The 20,022-nt window shown below is 42.7% G+C and overlaps 1 protein-coding gene and 1 pseudogene across 8 annotated transcripts in view; one reads left to right on the top strand and one right to left on the bottom strand.

Annotated features, from left to right (window-relative positions):
- The window catches only part of LOC106007637 (zinc finger protein 627-like), an 80,871-nt gene extending 64,546 nt beyond the window's left edge, over positions 1-16,325 (bottom strand). For 2 of the 8 annotated variants that reach the window (XR_015447527.1, XM_087201538.1), the window contains exon 1: positions 3,747-4,340. Coding sequence is in view for 6 of the 8 variants with exons in the window: in XM_087201538.1 (XP_087057664.1) it covers positions 3,747-3,764 (18 nt within the window). In the remaining 2 variants the exon portion in view is untranslated. Of the gene's footprint in view, positions 1-896; positions 6,116-6,940; positions 7,002-7,206; positions 7,334-8,883; positions 9,178-16,132 lie in introns of those variants that run through there. The other 6 variants (XM_087201541.1, XM_013068408.3, XM_087201540.1 and 3 more) reach the window with 6 other exon arrangements.
- On the top strand, positions 1,011-1,602 carry LOC147821163 (nascent polypeptide-associated complex subunit alpha pseudogene; annotated as a pseudogene).
- Positions 16,326-20,022: the final 3,697 nt, after the last annotated feature.

Raw genomic sequence — 20,022 nt, 5'->3', positions numbered from 1 at the left:
CAGATCCAGTCATAACAGCAGCATTTAATGAGGAAGCCACAGCATTGTGTACAGCCCAGCTTATAGTAACCTAAGTAGGGGTTAAAGGAGGGGCCCAGCATACCCCAGGGACTATACTTACAACTGACAAGTTTGGACAGTTTAACAAAAAACACCACTCCTTACAAGTTATCAGATTCTCCATGTTCTCAGTTTAAGGTCCACCTTAGAGGTCCTCCATTCTTTCAACTATTAAACAGGAGAACTGAGCTGCACCAGAGAAAATATTTTGCTGGCAGGAGCTGACCCACTCCCTATGCACCACTCCAGGGATGTGCAGAGCCATTACTCTTGGCAGCAGCATTATAGCTGACAGAACTTTGGTAATGAATATGTTTCTAAATTGCCATTTATCATGACGAGTCCATAACTCAGCAATGTAAAGCTCTGTACCAGGATGTGTGAGCACAAAAAACATCCAACACGTTCTGTGGGCACCACGGTGACACTCAAATTCTTCAAGTCCCCTTTCTGACTCCATGCTATATTAATCTAGATCATAGAGGTTCTACTTTTTGCCCTGACTGCACATACTCTAACAAATGATGCTTGGGGAAAGGGAAGTAGAGCATTATCCTAATCTATATTTGTCTTCAGATATTAATTGTCCATTTGAATAATCTGGCTATCTCCAGAACTGGCTACCCTTGAGATGTATCCAGAAAACTGAAGAGAATCATAACAGTCATGTTCACAGTTGTTTACAAAGGCTTCATAATGTTCTTTTCACTTTTGGGGAAAGATCATAACAGAGGGGAAGAATGAGTCATAGACGCAGAGTATTTAACATCTGTATGACATTACCTTCATTCTGTAAATTTTCTACAGCACTCTATGTGAAATGATTCATTCTAGTCTTTCCACAATACATTTATTGCACTTCTGTCCAGTTGGGAAATTAACATCACAAATTATTTGTTAAAATTTAAGATTTTTGCTGCCGCCATCTTGGTTCCAAGTTCTCTGCACAAAATGCCTGGTGAAGCTACAGAAACTGCCCCTGCTACAGCGCAGGAGTTGCCACAGCCCCAGGCTGAGACAGGATCTGGAACAGAATCTGACAGTGATGAATCAGTACCAGAGCTGGAGGAGCAAGATTCCACACAACCAACTACACAACAAGCCCAGCTGGCAGCAGCAGCTGAAATCGATAAAGAACCAGTCAGTAAACCAAAACAAAGATGGAGTGAAAAGAAGGCACGGAAGGCTATGTCCAAATTGGGTCTTCAGCATGTTACAGAGGTTACTAGAGTCACTATCCAGAAATCTAAGAATATCCTCTTTGTCATCACAAAACCAGATGTCTATAAGAGTCCAGCTTCAGATACCTACATAGTTTTTGGGGAAGCCAAGATTGAGGATTTATCTCAGCAAGCACAGTTAGCAGCTGCTGAGAAATTCAAAGTTCGAGGTGAAGCTGTCTTGAACATTCAAGAAAATACACAGACTCCAACTGTACAAGAGGAGAGTGACGAGGAAGAGGTTGATGAAACAGGCGTGGAAGTTAAGGATACAGAACTGGTTATGTCACAAGCAAATGTGTTGAGGGCAAAGGCAGTCTGAGCCCTGAAGAACAACAGTAATGATATTGTAAATCCTATTATAGAACTAACAATGTAACCATCTGAAAGGAAGACTTTTTTGGTGTTTCAAAAAGGTCACTGCTGAGCCAGGAATTTAGCTCAGTGGTTCCGCCGCCTGCCTTGAAAGTGCAAGGACCCGAGTTCGATCCCTGGTATCAAAAAAAAAAAAAGTTCACTGCAGCGTGGTTTGAAATTTGTACTGTTTCTATCACTAATAAAGTTATGACTTCTTGGATAAAAAAATTTAAGATTTTTAATGACTGCACAGGCACACACTGCACTGCTGAGTACGTAGTACAGGTGTCTACTAAAACCAAGTGGCTGAAGAAAATGAGTTCTGGAAACCATCCGCATCTTCTAATGGGGAAGAGATGGACGATGTCCTGAAAGGAATGCTTATAACACATGATCCTGCTATAAAGCACTTTCTGTTATAGTTGGATGAATCCAATGCCCTAAGGAAGAAGTTCATTATGCCAGACGTTGATGCACTCGTTTTCATAATAGCAGAGCTGGTTAATGTCTTCCAGGAGTAGGAGAGTTAATACACTCACAGCAGGACAGTAATTTTTGTCTTGCTGCTGGGCAGCTCTGATCTGAATTCAGTTGTTCCCACCGGCTGGAACCACCAATAGTACATACATGACTATCCCGTCAGGCATCTTGTACCATTTCTCAGGGGGTCTTTGATTACAATAACACAAAGAATGGTGTTGATTTAGCAGACAAGATGTTATCATATTACAGTTCCTTAAGGAAAACATTAAAATGGCATAAAAAATTGTAATACAGCTAATTTGTGGTACAGCAGTTGTAAATGCATATTATATACACCAGCAATGGGGTACTTCTAAGATTTCCATGTTCAAATTAATTATTGATAGGGCTGGGATTTAGTTCAGTGGTGCTGCCACCTGCCTCCCAAGCACAAGGTCCAGAGTTTGATCCCCAGTACCAAACAAAAAAAAAAAGTTCACAAATATAAATTTAATGTGTTGATTATATTAATAAATGTGTTGACTGTATTTTTAACTGGCATGAATAGTATTAATATTTATATCTGGGCAATCATTAAAATTCAAGCAAATAACTAGATTGTCCATTTATAGATTTTTTATCAATTTTATTAGTAAAAAGGCTGATAAAAGGGCCGGATTTAGCTCAGTGGTTCCGCCACCTGCCTCACAAGCGAAAGGTCCTGAGTTCAGTGGGTACCAAAAATAAAAAAACTCATAAAAGTGATTACATCTATTTGTACCAGTGGTACAAGTCACCCAATGGATAGTCATGCATGTACCACTGATGGTTCAAACCAGCAGGAGTGTGTAAATGGGCCCAGATATGAAAGTATTAGATACTGCCCACTTAGGAATTATAACAAATAGGAACTGCTGTCTCTATTCAATATCTTAATGCAACTGATTAGCTTTAGAGGACTGCTTAGGAAAATGTTGTGGGAAAGACTGCTAACTCATTTGTTCAGACAAAAGCCCTTGAACTGATTTTGTTGTGCCTTAAAATATAAAAAGCTGTAAGCCAGGCACGGTGGCACACACATGTAATCCCAGCACTTGGGCGGCTGAGGCAGGAGAATTGCCGCAAGTTCGAGGCCAGCCTGGCCTACATAGTGAGTTCAAGTTCAAGGACACCCTAAACTACATAGACCTCGTCTCAAAAAAAAAAAAAAAAAAAAAAGAGGGCTGAGGATTTAGCTCAGTGGTTCCACTGCCTGCCTCGCAAGTGCCAAGGACCTCCGGTGCCAAAAAAAAAAAAAAAAAAAGTTGTAATACAGTTCCCCGTGATGAATGTGACCATTATGTATAGCAAACAAGTAAAAAATAATAAAAAATAAAAAAGAGCTGTAACAGTTAAAAAATTTCTCACCCATTTTTCTTTCTTTTTTTTTTTTGTTTGGTACCAGGGATCAAACTTGGGACCTTGCACTTACGAGGCCGGTGGCAGAACAACTGTGCTAAATCCCCAGCCCTCACCCATTTTTCAAATGCTTATATTTATACCCAGTGGGCCATGCAACATACCCTTCTAAGGATGTAGGCCTCATAAAGGCTTTCCAATATTTCTTACTATCAAAAAATTGTTCTCGGCTAAGTGTAATGCACATACCTGTAGACCCAGGACCATGAGAGGCTGAGGCAGGAGGATCACAAGTTCAAGCCCAGTCTGTTCAATTTACCAATTAGTGGATAACCAGTCTCAAGAACAAAGTGGGAGAGGGTTGGGGATGTAACTCAGCAGTGCAGTGCCTGGCTGGCAAGTGCAAGATCCTGAGTTCAATCCCCAGTATAGGCCAGGGGAGTAGGGGAGAGACCACAACAATCTCATATTTTCAAAATGAACAAAAATGACTGAAAAATTTTCAACACTCTTTATATTCATAGGATTTTTTCCCATAGTAAATTCTCACTAGCATACTCAAAGTGTTGTGTGATGAGATGGGTTTTCCACATATATTAGAATTTCCATCAATGAAGTGTTGTGCAATGAAGCAGAAAAGTAAGCCCTTAGCTCTACTACATTCTTTTTTACATGCAGTGTTTCTCTCCCAGAAGTTTGGTTGGTTCTGGGTTTTTCTGTTTTATATTCTCAAATGTCACTTGACTAAATGAAGTTCTTGCCATATTTTTCTCTTCAGTGAGTATTCCCATACACTCCAGTATAACTGGAACAACCAAAGGCCTTCCAACCATATTTATACTCACAGCATTTCTCGATAGTGTGACCTTATATGCACCTTCAGAGAGTGGGAATAAGTGAAGGCTTTATTACATCGTTCACATTCATAGGGTTTCTCTCCACTGTGAATTCTTTCATGCACATGCAGGGCACCAGAACAAGTGAAGGTCTTTCCACATTGTTGACATTCATAGGGTTTCTCTCCACTGTGAGTTCTTCCATGGACTCGGAGAGAATTGGAGTAATTGAAGGCCTTTCCACACTGTTCACATTCATAGGGTTTCTCTCCGCGGTGAGTTCTTTCATGAACATGGAGGTAACAGGAACTAGCAAAAGCCTTTCCACATTGTTGACACTCATAGGGTTTCTCGCCACTGTGAGTTCTTTCATGGACTCGGAAGGAATTGGAAGAATGGAAGGCCTTTCCACATTGTTGACACTCATAGGGTTTCTCTCCGCTGTGAATTCTCTCATGGACTCGGAGAGAATGAGAATAATTGAAGGCCTTTCCACATTGTTGACATTCATAGGGTTTCTCTCCGCTGTGAATTTTTTCATGTGCTCGTAGACCACTAGAATGAGTGAAAGCCTTTCCACATTGTTGACATTCATAGGGTTTCTCTCCACTATGAGTTCTTTCATGGAGGCGGAGAGAATGAGAATAATTAAAGGCCTTTCCACATTGTTCACATTTGTAGGGTTTTTCTCCACTGTGAATTCTTTCATGCATTCGCAGGACATTGGAACGAGTGAAGGTCTTTCCACACTGTTCACATTCATAGGGTTTCTCTCCACTGTGAGTTCTTTCATGAACTTGAACTGAGCTTAAACTACTGAAGATTCTATGACACATTTTACACTGATAGAGTCTCTCTCCACTATGCATTCTTTCATGATCTTGAAGGGTATTAGAATCCCTGAATGCTTTGCCACATTGATTACAGGTGTAAGGTTTTTCTGCAGAATGAATTCTTCCATGTACTTCACAGAAGCATGAAGTCCTGGAAGCCTTCCCACATTGAAGCCCTGTAAGACAAACAAAGGAATTCCCACATTCCTGGCATTTATGAAGTTTCTCTCCAGTATGAGTATTTTTATGCAATCGAAAGACATGTGGACATGTGAAGTCTTTACCACATACTGTACATTTACAAAATTTTTCTGTAGCATGAGTGCTTTCATGATATTGCAGATTTACTGGGACACTGATGGATTCACCACATTGTGTACCTTCAGAAGATCTCTCTCTAGTGTGATTCTTTTCATGAGTTTTATATGATGAGTAATATAGGAAGGGTTTTCCACAGTGCTTACACTGGTAGAATTTCACTCCAGTGTGTATGTTCATATGTACCTTAAATGTTTGGCGACTAAAAAAGACTTTCCCACATTCCTTACATTGATAGCTCTTCTCCCTTATATGACTTCTTTCATGTTTTTGAAAGGAACTGAGGAATGTGAAACCTCTGCCACACTGTTTACATTCATAAGGTTTCTCTGCAGTGTGAGTACTCTCATGGTTCCGAAGACACTGGTGATAAATGAATGCTTTACCACATTCCTTACATTCGTATGGCTTCTTTCCAAATTTCTGACTCTTGTATGGTCTGCAACCAGGATGTGATCTGAGGTGCTTACTAAGGAATGTTGGATACATGAAGGTTTTTTCACACAAGCTGCCTTTACATGATGCTCCACAGGTGTGAGTTTCCTTGATAAGACTCAGATTTGATATTCTGCTGTTTTCTCTACACTGAACACTTGCTTTATTTTCACACAGTCGCTTGACCATATAGCTTCTGTAAAGAACAAATAGCACATTTTCAATGGCATTTTAAAAATTTTCTTATTTTTAATAGGTATCAGAATCACCATTTAATCACTCTCTGGAAATACGCCAGCTTTCTTCCCTGTCTAAACATTGTAAAATGAATGTATGGAGTGCCTCAAGGAAGTATTTGGCTCTCATTATGAAAACACTAATATTTATATATAAGGTTTGACACTTTTTTGTTTTTTCCAGTATGAAGGACTGAACACAGGCCATTTGACTTAGCTGTGTCCTCAGGCCTTTTTACATATTGTAATTTTAGAGACAGGAGCTCATTAAATCACTAACTTGCCCAGGCTGGGCTAAAATGTTTCATCCTTGGGCTTAACCTCCAAAAGTGGTGGACTACAGATAGGTGCCAATACTACCAGTGGGCTATATTTCACATCCTGAACATCTATAAAATGGTTCTGTGTGTGTGTGTGTGTGTGTGTGTGTGTGTGTGTGTGTGTGTTACTAAATACGGAGCCCAAAGCCTTTGAAATGAGCTACATCTTCAGTCCTTTATTTTAATTTTTAAAATTTTGATACAGGGTCCCACAAATTTTTATTACATCTTGGATATCCAGTTATTGAGGCTGGAATCAAAATTTCAATCCTCTTGCCTAAGCATACCAAGAAGCTGGGTTTACAGTCATATGTCACAGCACCCAGCTAGTCAATATCTTAGGGGAAACTTTTTGACAAATCAATTAGAAGCTGGGCTTACTGTTTAGCTTGCTTATACTTGAAATGTCATGATACAGGAAAATGCCCTAGGAGGCCACTACATACTCTTATGAGTACAACTCACCTCAGATCTCTCCTCACATTTTGATCATCATCTTCAATGTTCCAGTCTTTCCATATTTTCCCTAAAATTCACATCCAGAAACAAGTCGTCATAAATTTGGTATTACAGAAAATGTATGACACTGAAGGTACATGCTTCAATATGACTTGGCATGATTTAGTCACCAGAGTAGTACATTTTCCACCTTTAAAATCTTGGGACACAGTTGATGAGCATGAAACACTTGTTCTGTAACTCCCTGAATGAAGGAATGACATCATCCTTACCCACTGCAGTCAGGTTCCTGATGGTTTCCCTCATCACATCTCTGTAGAGTCTTTTCTGTGAAGGATCCAGCAGCGCCCACTCTTCCAGGGTGAACTTCACAGCCACATCCTCAAAGTCCACTGAGTCCTAAAACATCCCACAAACGGCACAGTAGGATGGTGAGACTGACAGCTTTGAGGATCAATCCTCAATTCCTCAAGATGTTCCCATAACTTCTCTGGGGTGTCCAAATATTTACTGTTGGCAGAACACCAAATCTCACTTTCTCATAAAATTTAGCAGTCATGAACATAGAAAAATTATTTCTATATTTTGTATGTTTTGGGGTTTTTTGTTTGTTTTGCAGAACTGTCACCTGAATCCAGGACCTTTGCACTAAGCATCATTTCTAGGCTATTTTATTTGGAGACAGACCTCACTAAGTTGCAAGGCAGAGCTTAAACTTGAAATCATCCTTCCTCAGCCTTCCAGAGTACTAGGATTACAGGCATGTGGCACCATGCCCAGCTGATTTCTGTATTTTCACCTCTACCTATCTTTTTTTTTTTTTTTTTTTTTTGATACCGGGGATCGAACTCGGGACCTTGTGCTTGCGAGGCAGGCACCGGAATCCTCTACATATCTTACTGCTGTCTACTAGTAGCACCAAATTCACCTTGAAGCAATGTGACAAATGTGTTTCAAAGAAATGAAATTAAAAGCAACCAATTCCTTATTACATAAACTATTATTTTCAGGACGGGTTTAGTGACACATGCCTGTAATCACAATCTGAAAGATTGAGGCAAGAAAATTACAACTTTTTTTTTTTTGAGACAAAGTCTTATTTTGTAGTTCAGGCTGGCCTTGAACCCACAGCAATCCTTTTGCCTTAGCCTCCCAAGTGCTGGCATTACAACCACGCACCACCACACCTGGCTAGGAAGTTCACAATTTAGACCAACATAACCAGCCAGATCTGGTCTCAAAACTTAAAAAAATATATTTAAAAGGCCTAGGAATGTAGCTCAGTTCAATCCCCAGTACTTGGAGAAAAAAACTATCATTTTGTACCTTAATATGCACTATCAATTCATATTTCATAAAACACAACCAAAGCAGAATACTGGGTTTTTTTGTTTTCGTTTTTGTTTTTGCTCTTTTGGGGGTACTGGGCATCAAACTCACAACCTTGTGCTTTCGAGGCACGCAGCAGAACCACTGAGCTAAATCCCTGGCCCAGGAGAATATTGTTTTAATGCATAAATATACTCTTAAAATCATTCCCATCAAAAAAATCAGAGGCCAGGATGCCAGGGGATATTCAAGATATAACAAGAAACTGGATTGCCCAGAGGTATTCCATGCCTTTACAAATACTCAGAGCCAGGCCTAGTGGCTCATGCCTGTTGTCATAGTTATTTGGCAGGCTGAGGCAGGAAGATTCCAAGTTTGAGGCCAGCCTAGGTAAAATAAAGAGATCCATCTCAAAATAAAGAAGGCTGAGGGTATAAATCACCAGTAGATGCTTGCACAGCATGTTCAATAGGCCCTGGGTTCAATCCCTATATGATCATTAATTGTGATATATCAATTTAAATGGATTAACAAACACACAGCTGATTAGTGGAGCACAGTTCTGGATGTATATGTGGATGACTGACATGTACGCTACAAATTGAGGAGGGAAGACCCACCCTAGATGTGGGTGGCACCAACCAATAGGCTTATAGCCTGGATGGAATAAAAAGGGAAAGAAGAAGGAAGTCTTCCCTTTTGCTTCTTTGGAGGAGCTCTGGTCTTCATCGCCTTTGGACATTTGTCTCCAGTTGCTGCAGGCTTCCAGTATACACTCCTCAGCCTTCCAATGCAGACCCTTCAGGATTCCAACATGGATTTGTGCAAGACTGCAGTGAACTCCAGGTCTTTGACCTTTGACTGGATCCTCCAGCTCTCCAGCATGAAGACAGCCATTTTGCATTCTTCCAGCCCTGATTACGCAGGCAGCTACTATAAGCCTACTTAACAAACCCTTTATACAGCACATATATTTTTTATATCAAATCAGTTCTTCCAGTGAACATAGATATACCCTAGCACCACACACACACACACACACACACACACACACATATACCCAAAACCTCAAATCTATCTAGCTGTATAAAAACAGCCCTCCGGAGGGCTGGGGATTTAGTGCAGTGGCACCATGCCTGCCTCACAAGCATAAGGTCCTGAGTTCGATCCCCAGTACCAGGAAAAAAAAAAAAAAACACAGCCCTCTGCATCTTCAAGTATAGCTTCCTTAGCTGGAAGGCCTAGGGTTCAATCCCCCCACATAGATCCACATCTCACCTTTATTCTCTGCTAATCCTAGCACTGAACCAACAGAGTCCCGCACACTAGAGAAGAACTCTACCACTGAATACTCACTCTTCTATTTTTCTTTTTTGGTACCAGGGATCAAACTCGGGTCCCTGCACTTTCAAGGCAGGCAGCAGAGCCACTGAGCTAAATCCCCAGCCCTTGCTCTTTTATTTATTTTTTTTTTTTTTGGTACCGGGAATCGAACTCGGGACCATGCACTTGCATGCTCTTTTATTTTTAAATTTTATTTTCAGACAAAGGTGAGCTATACTGTACTGGCTGGCCTTAAACTTGTGATCCTCCTCTCTGAACCTTATGAGTCTGGCAGGCATTACCCCAAATGATGCTTCCATATCTTTCCATTATGTTATTAGGATTTCATTTTACTAATAGTGGAATATAATGAAAGATTGTATCATTTCTTTCTATACCTATCAGGATTTCAGTGCCTTTATAGAGCCAGGTGTGATGGCCCACACCTATAATCATAGGACTCTGGAAGTGTGGAACAGGAAGAACTCAAATTCAAGCCCAACCTGGGCAACTAAGTTACTCTGCAAGAAGACCCTGCCTCAAAATTTAAAATTTTTAAACTTAAATTTAAGAAAGGCTAGGATGTAGCCCAGTAAAGGACCCAGTACCACTGAAAAAAAATAAGTTTTTATGGACACCCAGATATCAAAGCAAAGAAAGCAGAAGAAATTTATCCTCTGATGTTGTCAGCTACTGTGAAAACTAACTCAGCCTAAACCCAGAAGGATCATCCTAAATTCTCACACAAAAGGCCTGAGATTCTTCACTTCCTTTTCACAACTACATCATGTCCAATATTCAATGAAAAGAAATGGAGACAGAGTAAGATTTTTAAAGCACAGTTGAAGAAAAAAGATAAGCAGCAGAACCACACTCAGATGTAGAAGAGATGCTAGAACCATCAGATTACAGAAATAAACAAATCTTGAAAAGTTGAATATGCTAAGGGATCTAATAGTAAAAAGTATGTAAGAACACATAAATAATTTCAAGCAGAGATGTGAAAATTCTAAGAAATACATAATCACAGTACTCTAGGAGGCTGAAGCAAGAAAGTCACAAGTTCAAACAGAACTTGAGTTACTCAGTGAGGTCCTATCTCAAAATAAAGAAAGAAAATTATTTGAAAGGGATAGGGTTGTAGCTCAGTGCAAAGACCCTAGGTTCAGTTGGGCGTGGTGGTGCATACCTGTAATCCCACCCCTTGGGAGGTTGAGGCAGGAGGATCACTGCAAGTTCAAGACTACATAGTGAGTTCAAGGCCAGCCTTGAACTACATAGGGAGACCCTGTCTCAAAAAAACAAAACTAAAAACAAACAAATAAAAAAGAACAAAGAACAGAATATCCAAGAGCAGAGTAAAATGAAAGTAGAACACTATAATTCTTCGAATCCAGCAAAAGCAGTGACTATAGGGAAATTTATGCTATTGAACATTTACACTGGCAAAGGACAGACATCTATACCAATAATCACAGTGTCTACCTTAGAAAACAAAAAGCAGAACCAGGAGCAATGGTGCACACTTGTAATCCCAGCACTCTGGGAGGCTGAGGTAAGAGGATCACAAGCTCAAGCCAAGCCTGGGCAACTCAGTAAGATTCTATCTCAAAATTTAAAACTTTAAAAAGAGCTAAAGATGGGGCCGGGGATTTAGCTCAGTGTTTCCACCACCTGCCTCACAAGCACAAGGACCAGAGTTCGATCCCCAGTACCAAAAAAAAAGAGCTAAAGATGTAGCTCAGCCAGAGGTCCTGGGTTTGATCCCAGGAAGGAAGTGAGGGAGAAGGAAAGCAAACACCCAGGAGTGGAGGTGCATACCTGTAATTCCAGCACTCTGTGAGGCTGAGGCAAAAGAATCACAAGTTCAAATCCCACCTGGGTAAATTTGGGAGACCCTGTCTCAAAATGAAGAGATGGCGATATACCTCCAGTGCAAAAGCCCTGGGTTAAAACCCAGTGAGAGGCTGAAGGAGAACAGGAGCCAAATAAACCCAGAAAATACACAAAAGAGAAAGAAATAAATTCAGACAACAAAAATCAAGTGCTAGTAGTGAAAAAAAAAAACCAATAAATTGGTCAGATGTGAAGCTACCTGAAAGAATAAAAAACTACAGAGGCAAAGGCGCCAGCATGAGCCTGCTCTCCTGGCTGCTCGGGAGGTTCAGCAGGGAGGATGACTTGATTCCAGGGTTTCAAGGTTCAAAACCAGCTGGGGCAATTTAGAGAGAAAGAAAGCCTCAAAGAAAAAGTGACAAGATACAGATTATTCCAGAAAGGTGGGAGATCCCTTCAATCACAGCACTCTGGGAAGCTGACGCAGTCTGGACAGCTTAATGACTTAAGGAGATCCGATCTCAAAATAAAACAAAATGGGGCTGAGGATTTAGCTCAGTGATTCTGCCGCCTGCCAGCAAGCACAAGGACCCAAGTTCAATCCCCAGTACCAAAAATAAACATGGGCTGGTGATACAGATCAGTGTGAAGGCACTGAGTACAATCCCTAGTACCAATAAATAAATAAGATACAAATTACTAGGGGCTGGTTCAGGGAAGCCCTGAAATCTATCCTCAGCATCACAGAAAGGAGGTTTTGCAGTGCTGGGTACACCTGAACACAGGACTTCCTCACACTGAACAAGCAATGTATCAGTAAACTACCATGCTTTTGTGTGTGGCTGTGTGTGTGTGTGTGTGTATACCTGTATGTATATTGTACTGGTGACTGACTGCACTGCCTTCCCAATGAGCTATATCCTCAGCCCTTTTTTTATGTTTTACATTGAGACAGGGTCTCACTAAACCACTAATTGTCCAGGCTGGGCTCAAACTTGTGTTCCTCCTCCCCCAGCCTCCCAGAGTGCAGGGAATATAGGCATGTCCCACCATCTGAGGGTTTTGTGGGGTTCATTTTTCTAGGATTGTTTTTTTGGGGGGAGGACAGGGACTCACTATATATACTCCAACCAGGCCTCAAACTTGCTCTAAAGTCCAGGCTGAACTTCAACATACAATCTTCCTGCCTCAGCCTCCCAGAGTACAGGAGTATAGATGTGTACCACCATGTACAGGTTTGAGGTGTTGCATTGTGTTTTGCTTTGTTTTGAAGACATAGCCTGGCTATACATATACTCCAGGCTGACATCAAACTTCCTCTGAAACCCAAAATAGTTCAAACATGCAATCCTCCTCCCAAGGCCTCCCAAGTTGTGCCATGTGCCATGTTCAGCTTCCTCATTCTGATATAATAAAATAAGAGGTAGCTCAAGAAATTATCTAGCCAGGCATGGTGGTATATGCCTGTAATCCCACCCCTTTGGGAGGCTGAGACAAAAGGATTGCATGTTCAAGCCCAGAGTGGGCAACTTAGTGAACTAGCCAGTCTCTGTCTCAAAATAAAAATCAGGGACTGGGGGTATAGCTCAGTGTGAAGGCACTGGGTTAAATAAATCAACACTCCAGGGGCTGGGGATTTAGCTCAGCACCACAGCACCTCCCTGGCAAGCGCAAGGTCCTGAGTTCGATCTCCGGTACCAAAATAAAACCCCACTCCAAAAAGAAAGGGAGCCTTTTTTACCAAGATGGCGCTGAAGGCAAAGAAGGAAGCTCCTGCCCCTCCAAAGCTGAAGCCTAAGCAAAAGCTTTGAAAGCCAAGAAAGCACTGCTGAAAGGCATCCACAGGCACAAAAAGAAGCAAATCTGCGCGTCACCCACCTTCCACCATCCCAAGACACTGCAGCTCCGGCGGCAGCCAAAATACCCTCGGAAGAGCGCTTCCAGTACAAACAAGCTTGACCACTACGCCACCATCAAGGTTTCCCCTGACCACAGTCAGCCATGAAGAAGATAGAGGACAACAACACACTCGTGTTCATTGTGGATGTCAAGGCCAACAAGCACCAGATCAAACAAGCTATGAAGAAGCTCTGTGACATTGATGTGGCCCAGGTCAATAGCCTAATTGGGCCTGATGGAGAGAAAAAGGTATATGTCCTACTGGCTCCTGATGATGATGCTTTGGATGCTGCCAACAAAATTGGGATCATCTAAACTGAGTCCAGCTGGCTAATTCTAAACACATTATTTTCACCATAAAAAGGGGGGGGGGTAGAAATTGTCTGAAGTGTGTATTTGGGTTTGCCTAATGCCCTTGCCCTGTAATGGACCAAGGTATTTTGTTGACAATGAGTCTGCAGAAGTCAGACTGTTCTGTTCTGCATATTTTGAAAAGTTTTGCCTGCATTATTTATGTAAAATAGATATTTACTTAAGCCACACTCTTTTGATAACATTCCTGATGAATTTACTTTTGCTGTTAAATTCAACTTTTCTGTAGAGAAAATTGTTCTAAGATTTTATTCTTTAAAACACTAAAAGTGGGGCCGGGGATTTAGCTCAGTGGTTTCGCCGCCTGCTGCGAAAGCTCAAGGACCGGAGTTCGATCCCCGGTACCAAAAAAAAATAAAAAATTAAAAAATAAAACACTAAAAGTTATGAACTACAGAAAATAAGAGCAGTATCAAGTATCTTTCTGACTAAAATAACAAAGATCCCCACAATGAGTGTAATCATTATATACTGCAAACACATACTAAAATAAAAATTTTAAATAAAATAAACTTTACTTAAAAAGAAAATCACAGGGCCGGGGATTTAGCTCAGTGGTTCTGCCTCCTGCCTTGAAAAATAAAATCACAAAGAGCATCATTATTTTCCTTCCACTATATCTAACACTGGGACATATTATCATGAACTGGTAATGAAGTGGCACTCCGAGGGCACTCAGAGAATTGAAGGGAAAGGCAGGTTTATTTGCTAGGTAGCAGGCCGGTGGAAGTCGCCTTCCAGAATCTGAGCCCCATTTCTAAGTTTCTTCTCACATTTATCTGTTCTTTAGCCGGGGTGGGGAGCGGAGCAAGCAGAATTTTACAGAAGCAGAACTTAGCAAAGGGTAGGGAGGTAGAGGTAATGTTATTTTTACAATTTATCTTTAAGACACAGAGAGGTAGGCAGCTGTGTTTCAGCAGTTCATCTTCCAGGCACAGTGACCTTCGTGGGTTTAGCAGGAGGGGAAAGATTTAGACTGTCAGCCTTGAGACTTTCAGTCTCTGCCAAGCTTTGACTCTGTCAGTCTCTACTCTTTGTCTTTTGTTTTTTCCATTTCAGTAGCATACTATACATCAGAGTTTAAGAATCAACTCCTTTAAAATATCATAATGTCCAAAGATGAATATTTAACTTTGGTAGCTTTCATGTCTTCTTTTGTGTTAGTTTTTGTTGTGTGTGTGTGTGTGTGTGTGTTTGTTTGTTTGTTTGAGACGGGTTCTCACTACGCAGTTCAGGCTCCTCTTGAACTCACTATATAGTGCAGGCTGTTCTCCAACTCCCAGCTATCCTCCTGCCTCAGCCTCCCAAGGGGTGGGATTACAGGTGTGCACCACTATGCCCGACTCCTGGTATTATTACAAATTAGGCCTTCAGGGCCGAGGATTTAGCTCAGTGGTGGCGCCGCCTGCCTCGAAAGCACAAGCTCAGCACTGATACCAAAAAAAAAACAAAAAACCAAATTAGGTGTTCATGCCCGGCGTGGTGGCTCATGCTATAATCCCAGCACTCTGCAAAACTGAGGGGCAGAAGGATTACAAATTCCAGGCCATCCTGGACAATTTAGAGACTTTAGGAGGCCCTGTCTCAAAATGTAAAATAAAAAGAGAACTGGGGAAGCTCGGTGTGAAGGCCCTGGGATCAATACGGGGGGGGGGGGGGGGGGGGAGTGTCACTGCTACACAGAGCTTCCCTAGGACGTGGGAGGCCCTAGGTTCAATCCCTGGCACAAAACAAAGCAAGGAGAAAACAGAAAATGTATAAAGTGCACGTGAGATCCTAAACACTACGATCTCGTCTTGAGGTTCTATCCTTAAAAGAACAAAAATTCTATTTGTGCAGAATTTTCACGTTTTATGGAATCTAATCTTGTAATGATTATCTCCCCACCCCCCAACTGAAAATGGCACGCAACGACCGAGGAGAATAAAAGCGCCAAATGCTAAGAAAATTAAAATAAAGGTTGGGCATATTTAAGAAGGAAAACTCCAGACGTGCCCGAGGTCAGACAAGGCCTCCACGCAGAAGCAAAGCCCAGCGAGGCGGAGCTGGCCGCAGAGGGACCCGCCCTGGGGAGCACAGGGCTCCGGGCAGCGCCGGGACCTCGCTCGTCCCGGGCCTCAGAGCCCGCTCCGCCCGCGCCTCCGCCGGGAGCTCGCGCCCCTGACCCCTTCAGGTCCCCACGCGCGCCAGGTCCCCGCCACCTCCCCCGGCCGCACAGTCTGGGAACACGCGCGCGGCGGCGGAGCTGCCCAGAGACGCAGGGCAGGGACCGACGGGACAGGGTTCCGGTGCCGGCCCAGCCCCACCCGCGGCCAGAGGGCACCGGGACCGAGAGGGACCCCGACCGCGGACTCTGGAGCGCACGCGGAGGCCGAATCCATCAAGCGGCTCCATGGTGCCCACAGCCCGGCTTCCTGCATCTCCCAGCCTCACACTCACCACTGCCATCTTCCTGTTGCTGGCGTCACCCACAGTCTTCACGAGGAATCCTCAGCACCTGGGGTGACAGCGCGACAAAGGACACAGCACCTTAGCCAAGGGAGACCCAGTCTCCTGCGGTTACAAGGACCAGCCACGTCCACAGCGCAGGCTCAGTGTGTCCGCCAAATTCATCTACCCCCGGTGCTGATTGGACAGATTCCATGGCCCTGCCTCTTAGCCCCTGAGTGACGCGGTGAATTTGAATTAGATTCTGGGTGGGATTTTCCCAGCCAAATCGTTTGCAGTTCAGAGATTCTCGCCCCTAGAGGGGTGTGTGTGAGTGTGTGTGTCTGTGTGAGATACCTACTTGCTGTACTACTGACCCCGAAGACACTTTTAATTGTCCTTTTCTTACGGTTAAGTACATTCATATTGTGAGAATGGCAAGCCTTGAGCCCCCAAACTTGTGTAGAAACTGGCCACTTGTGGCTGCGCCTCAGTGCTAGCGCTCGCCTCCTTGCGTGGGCTCCTGACTTTATCCTGAGCATCTCAAAAATCCGGGGCGAGGGTACCATGCTCCTGTTATGGCACTCGGCACTCGAAGGGCAGGCAGACCAAGGAAGAGAGTGGCACTCAGAGAATTGAAAGGAAAGGCAGGTTTATTAGCTAGTGGGCTCAGTGGAAGTCACCTTCGAGAGTCTGAGCCCCAATTCTAAATTGTTTTCAGTTTTATATTGCTCTTTAGACAGGGCAGGGAAGCAAGCAGAATTTTATAGAAGCAGAATTTAGCAGAGAGGTAGGGAGGTATAGGCAGATGTTGCTTTTACTGTTTATCTTTCAATATTGGGAGGTGGGCTGGGGATTTAGCTCAGTGGTTCCACCACCTGACTCAAAAGTACAAGGTCCCAAGTTCGATCTCTCCATACCAAAAAAAAAAAAAAAAACCCAAAAAAGCACTTCCTAAGACACAGGGAGGTACAGGCCACTGTGTTTCAGCAGTTCATATTTCGGGCACAGTGACCTTCATGGGTTTAGCAGGAGGGGCAAGTCTTGAGACAGTCAGTCTCTGTCAAGCTTTGAGATTGTTAGTCTCTGCTTTGTCTTTTGTTTTTTCATTTCACTTCCCTAATCTCCTGCACCACCATGTCACTCTCTGACACGAAATGTGTCTATGTGAGCTCCTAGAAGCACAAGGACACAGCATGTCCCCTTTTCTGACTGGCTGGTTTCCCTTGACACTTCACCATGTTATCACATGGGTCAGAACACATATCTTTCTTTCCTTCCTCTCTGCAGTGGGTGGAACCATGCTACACACCTGCTCTACCACTGATTGAGCTACATTCTCCAACTCTTTTGTTTTGTTTTGTTTTGTTTTTTGGTACCCGGGATTGAACTCTGGACCTTGCGCTTTCAAGGCAGACAACAGAACCACTGAGCTAAATCTCCAGCTCTCCAACTCTTTATTTTTTATTTTGACACGGTGTCTCCCTAAATTCCCCAGGCTGCCTCGAACTTCCAAACCATGGGTGTGCACCACCAGGCCTGACAAAATACACAGTATTCCTTTTTAAAAAGAGTATTCTAGGGCCGGGGATTTAGCTCAGTGGTTCCGCTGCCTGCCTCACAACCACAAGGACCCAAGTTTGATCCCCAATACCAAAAAAAACTAAGTATTCTAGTACTCACTTTGGTAACACATATAGTAAAACTGAGTATTCTATATGAATCGTTTTGACCCATTTAGACCCTGATGAGACCCATAGTGTGCTTTTACCTTTTGGCTCTTATGAATAATGCTGCCATGAACATGGGGGAACAAATCCTGGTTTGAGTTACTTCTTTAAGTTCTTTTGGGTTACTCAGAAGTGGGTTTGATCCTTTGGTTACTTTATTTTTATTTTGAATTTATTTGCAGTGCTGGATATCAGATCAAGGAGCTCAAACAAGTGCTCTAGCGCTCAGCTCTACTCTCAGCTCTACATTTTTCATATTTTTAGATAAGTCTCACAATAATGCCCATCCTGCGCGGCTCTTCTTAATCGTGTCTCCCCCTTCCCTCCTGCCCAAACTGGAGACTGAATCCAGCTTCTTCACACTGAGCTACAATCCTAGCTCCCACCCCTTTTTTTAACAGACAAGGTCTTGCTAAATTGCTAAATTGTCCAAGCTGGGCTCAATTTGCAATCCTCCTGCCTCAGCCTCCCATAGTGCTGGTATTAGAGGTGTCCTGGGATTACACACTTTCTTTTGTTTTCGAGCCACCACCATGGTCTCTTCCCTAGTGGCTGCAGTTTTTTCCATTCCCACCAACACTGCACAAGGACCCAGCTGGTGTTTCACTTTCTTTGAAATACAAAAGTTACTGATTTTAGGAAATGAAGAAAAAGAATTAAGGCGTTATGTACATGTATCAACTCCCACGGGAAATGTAATCATTATGTACCGCAAAAGATCTATTAATAAAAGGTAAAAATTGAAAAAATAAAAGGTAAATAATTTTTTAACTGATTAATTTTGACAGCATCCAAAATATCTATTTTTCTTTTGCTGATTTCCCTTTTGGTGTCATATGTAAGCATTTCTTGCCTTCTCCCAAGTCATGAATAGATTCCTTTGTTTTCTCTGAAAGTATTATCATTTGGCCTCCTAAGTTTAGGCCTTTGATTTTAGTAAATTATGGTACATGGGTTGAGGTCCAACTTCATTATTGTGGTTTCATTTTCTCAATTAAGTTCATTATTTTGTATCCAGCTACCCAGCTGCCATAGCTTATACCTAGAATTTCAGCTCTATTCCACAGATCTCTGTCTAAATTGTCTCATGCATTTTACATTATAATTCTGCTACCACTAGAGACTGGGTGGAATATAGTATATATCAGAAGATTGTGGAGTTCTTCCCAGTTTAGAGAAAAGTTACTGACATAGTCATCACATTGTTAGAGACCACTATGAGAACAAGAAACTAGGTGTGGTGGGATTACACATGTAATCCTAACATTCAGGAGGCTGAGACAGAAGGATCACTGCAAATTCAAAGCCAGCCTGGACTACATAGTGAGTTCAAAGCCAGCTGGAATTACACAGTAAGATTGTGTCTTTAAAAAATTTAAATTTAGGAGCTGGAGATTTAGCTCAGTGGCGCTGCGCCTGCCTTGCAAGCGCAAGGTCCTGAGTTCAATCTCTGGTACCACCACAAAAAAAAAAAAAAAAATTAAATTTAAATTTAAGAAAAAAAGAACAAAGAAACTCTGGGGCCCTAAACCTGTTGCTCATTAAAAGTATGATTTGTAGGGTCGGGGATGTAGCTCAGTGGATCACTAAATTCCGCAGGCTGGGCTCAAACTTGTGATCCTCCTGCTTCTGCCTCGCAGACTTATGGGGTTCCAGGCGAGCGCCACCAGCCCTGGCTATGAAGAGGTAATTTCTAAGCATCTGTTTGTAAACAAGGGTCACAACTCCCGGAATAGCCTCGCAGCGTTATTCCAATCCCTGATCCGTGGAGGGCATGCAATCCTCTTACTCTAGAGTGGCCTGGCCTGGGCAACCTTCTTGCTCTGCCCTTTCTTCCCAATGGGTCGCTCCATCCGGAAACTGAACCTCGAATTTCCTGCGAACGCCTGGGGCCCCCTACAGAAGCAGCTAAGGGTGGGCCGGGGCTTTAGCTCAATGATTCTGCCGCCTGCCCCGCAAGCGCAAAGACCCGAGTTCGATCCCCAGTACAAAAAAAAAAAAAAAAAAAGAAGCAGCTAAGGGAGACAGCAGGCCGACCCTGGGTCCAGAACACTCGCTGCCACGTAGAAGGCAGAGGTTCAGCTATGTCCGCTCAACCACACTACCTACCGGGCTGTCAATCAGAAAAAGGAGGGCGGGCTCTCTAGAGCGCCGTCGGAAGGTGAATGTGAT

Source organism: Heterocephalus glaber, unplaced genomic scaffold (genome assembly GCF_053883595.1).
Source record: "Heterocephalus glaber isolate CG9 unplaced genomic scaffold, H.glaber_assembly_v1.0 deba00001760, whole genome shotgun sequence".
Classification (NCBI taxonomy): domain Eukaryota; kingdom Metazoa; phylum Chordata; class Mammalia; order Rodentia; family Bathyergidae; genus Heterocephalus; species Heterocephalus glaber.
This window is presented reverse-complemented; position numbering and strand designations above follow the sequence as displayed.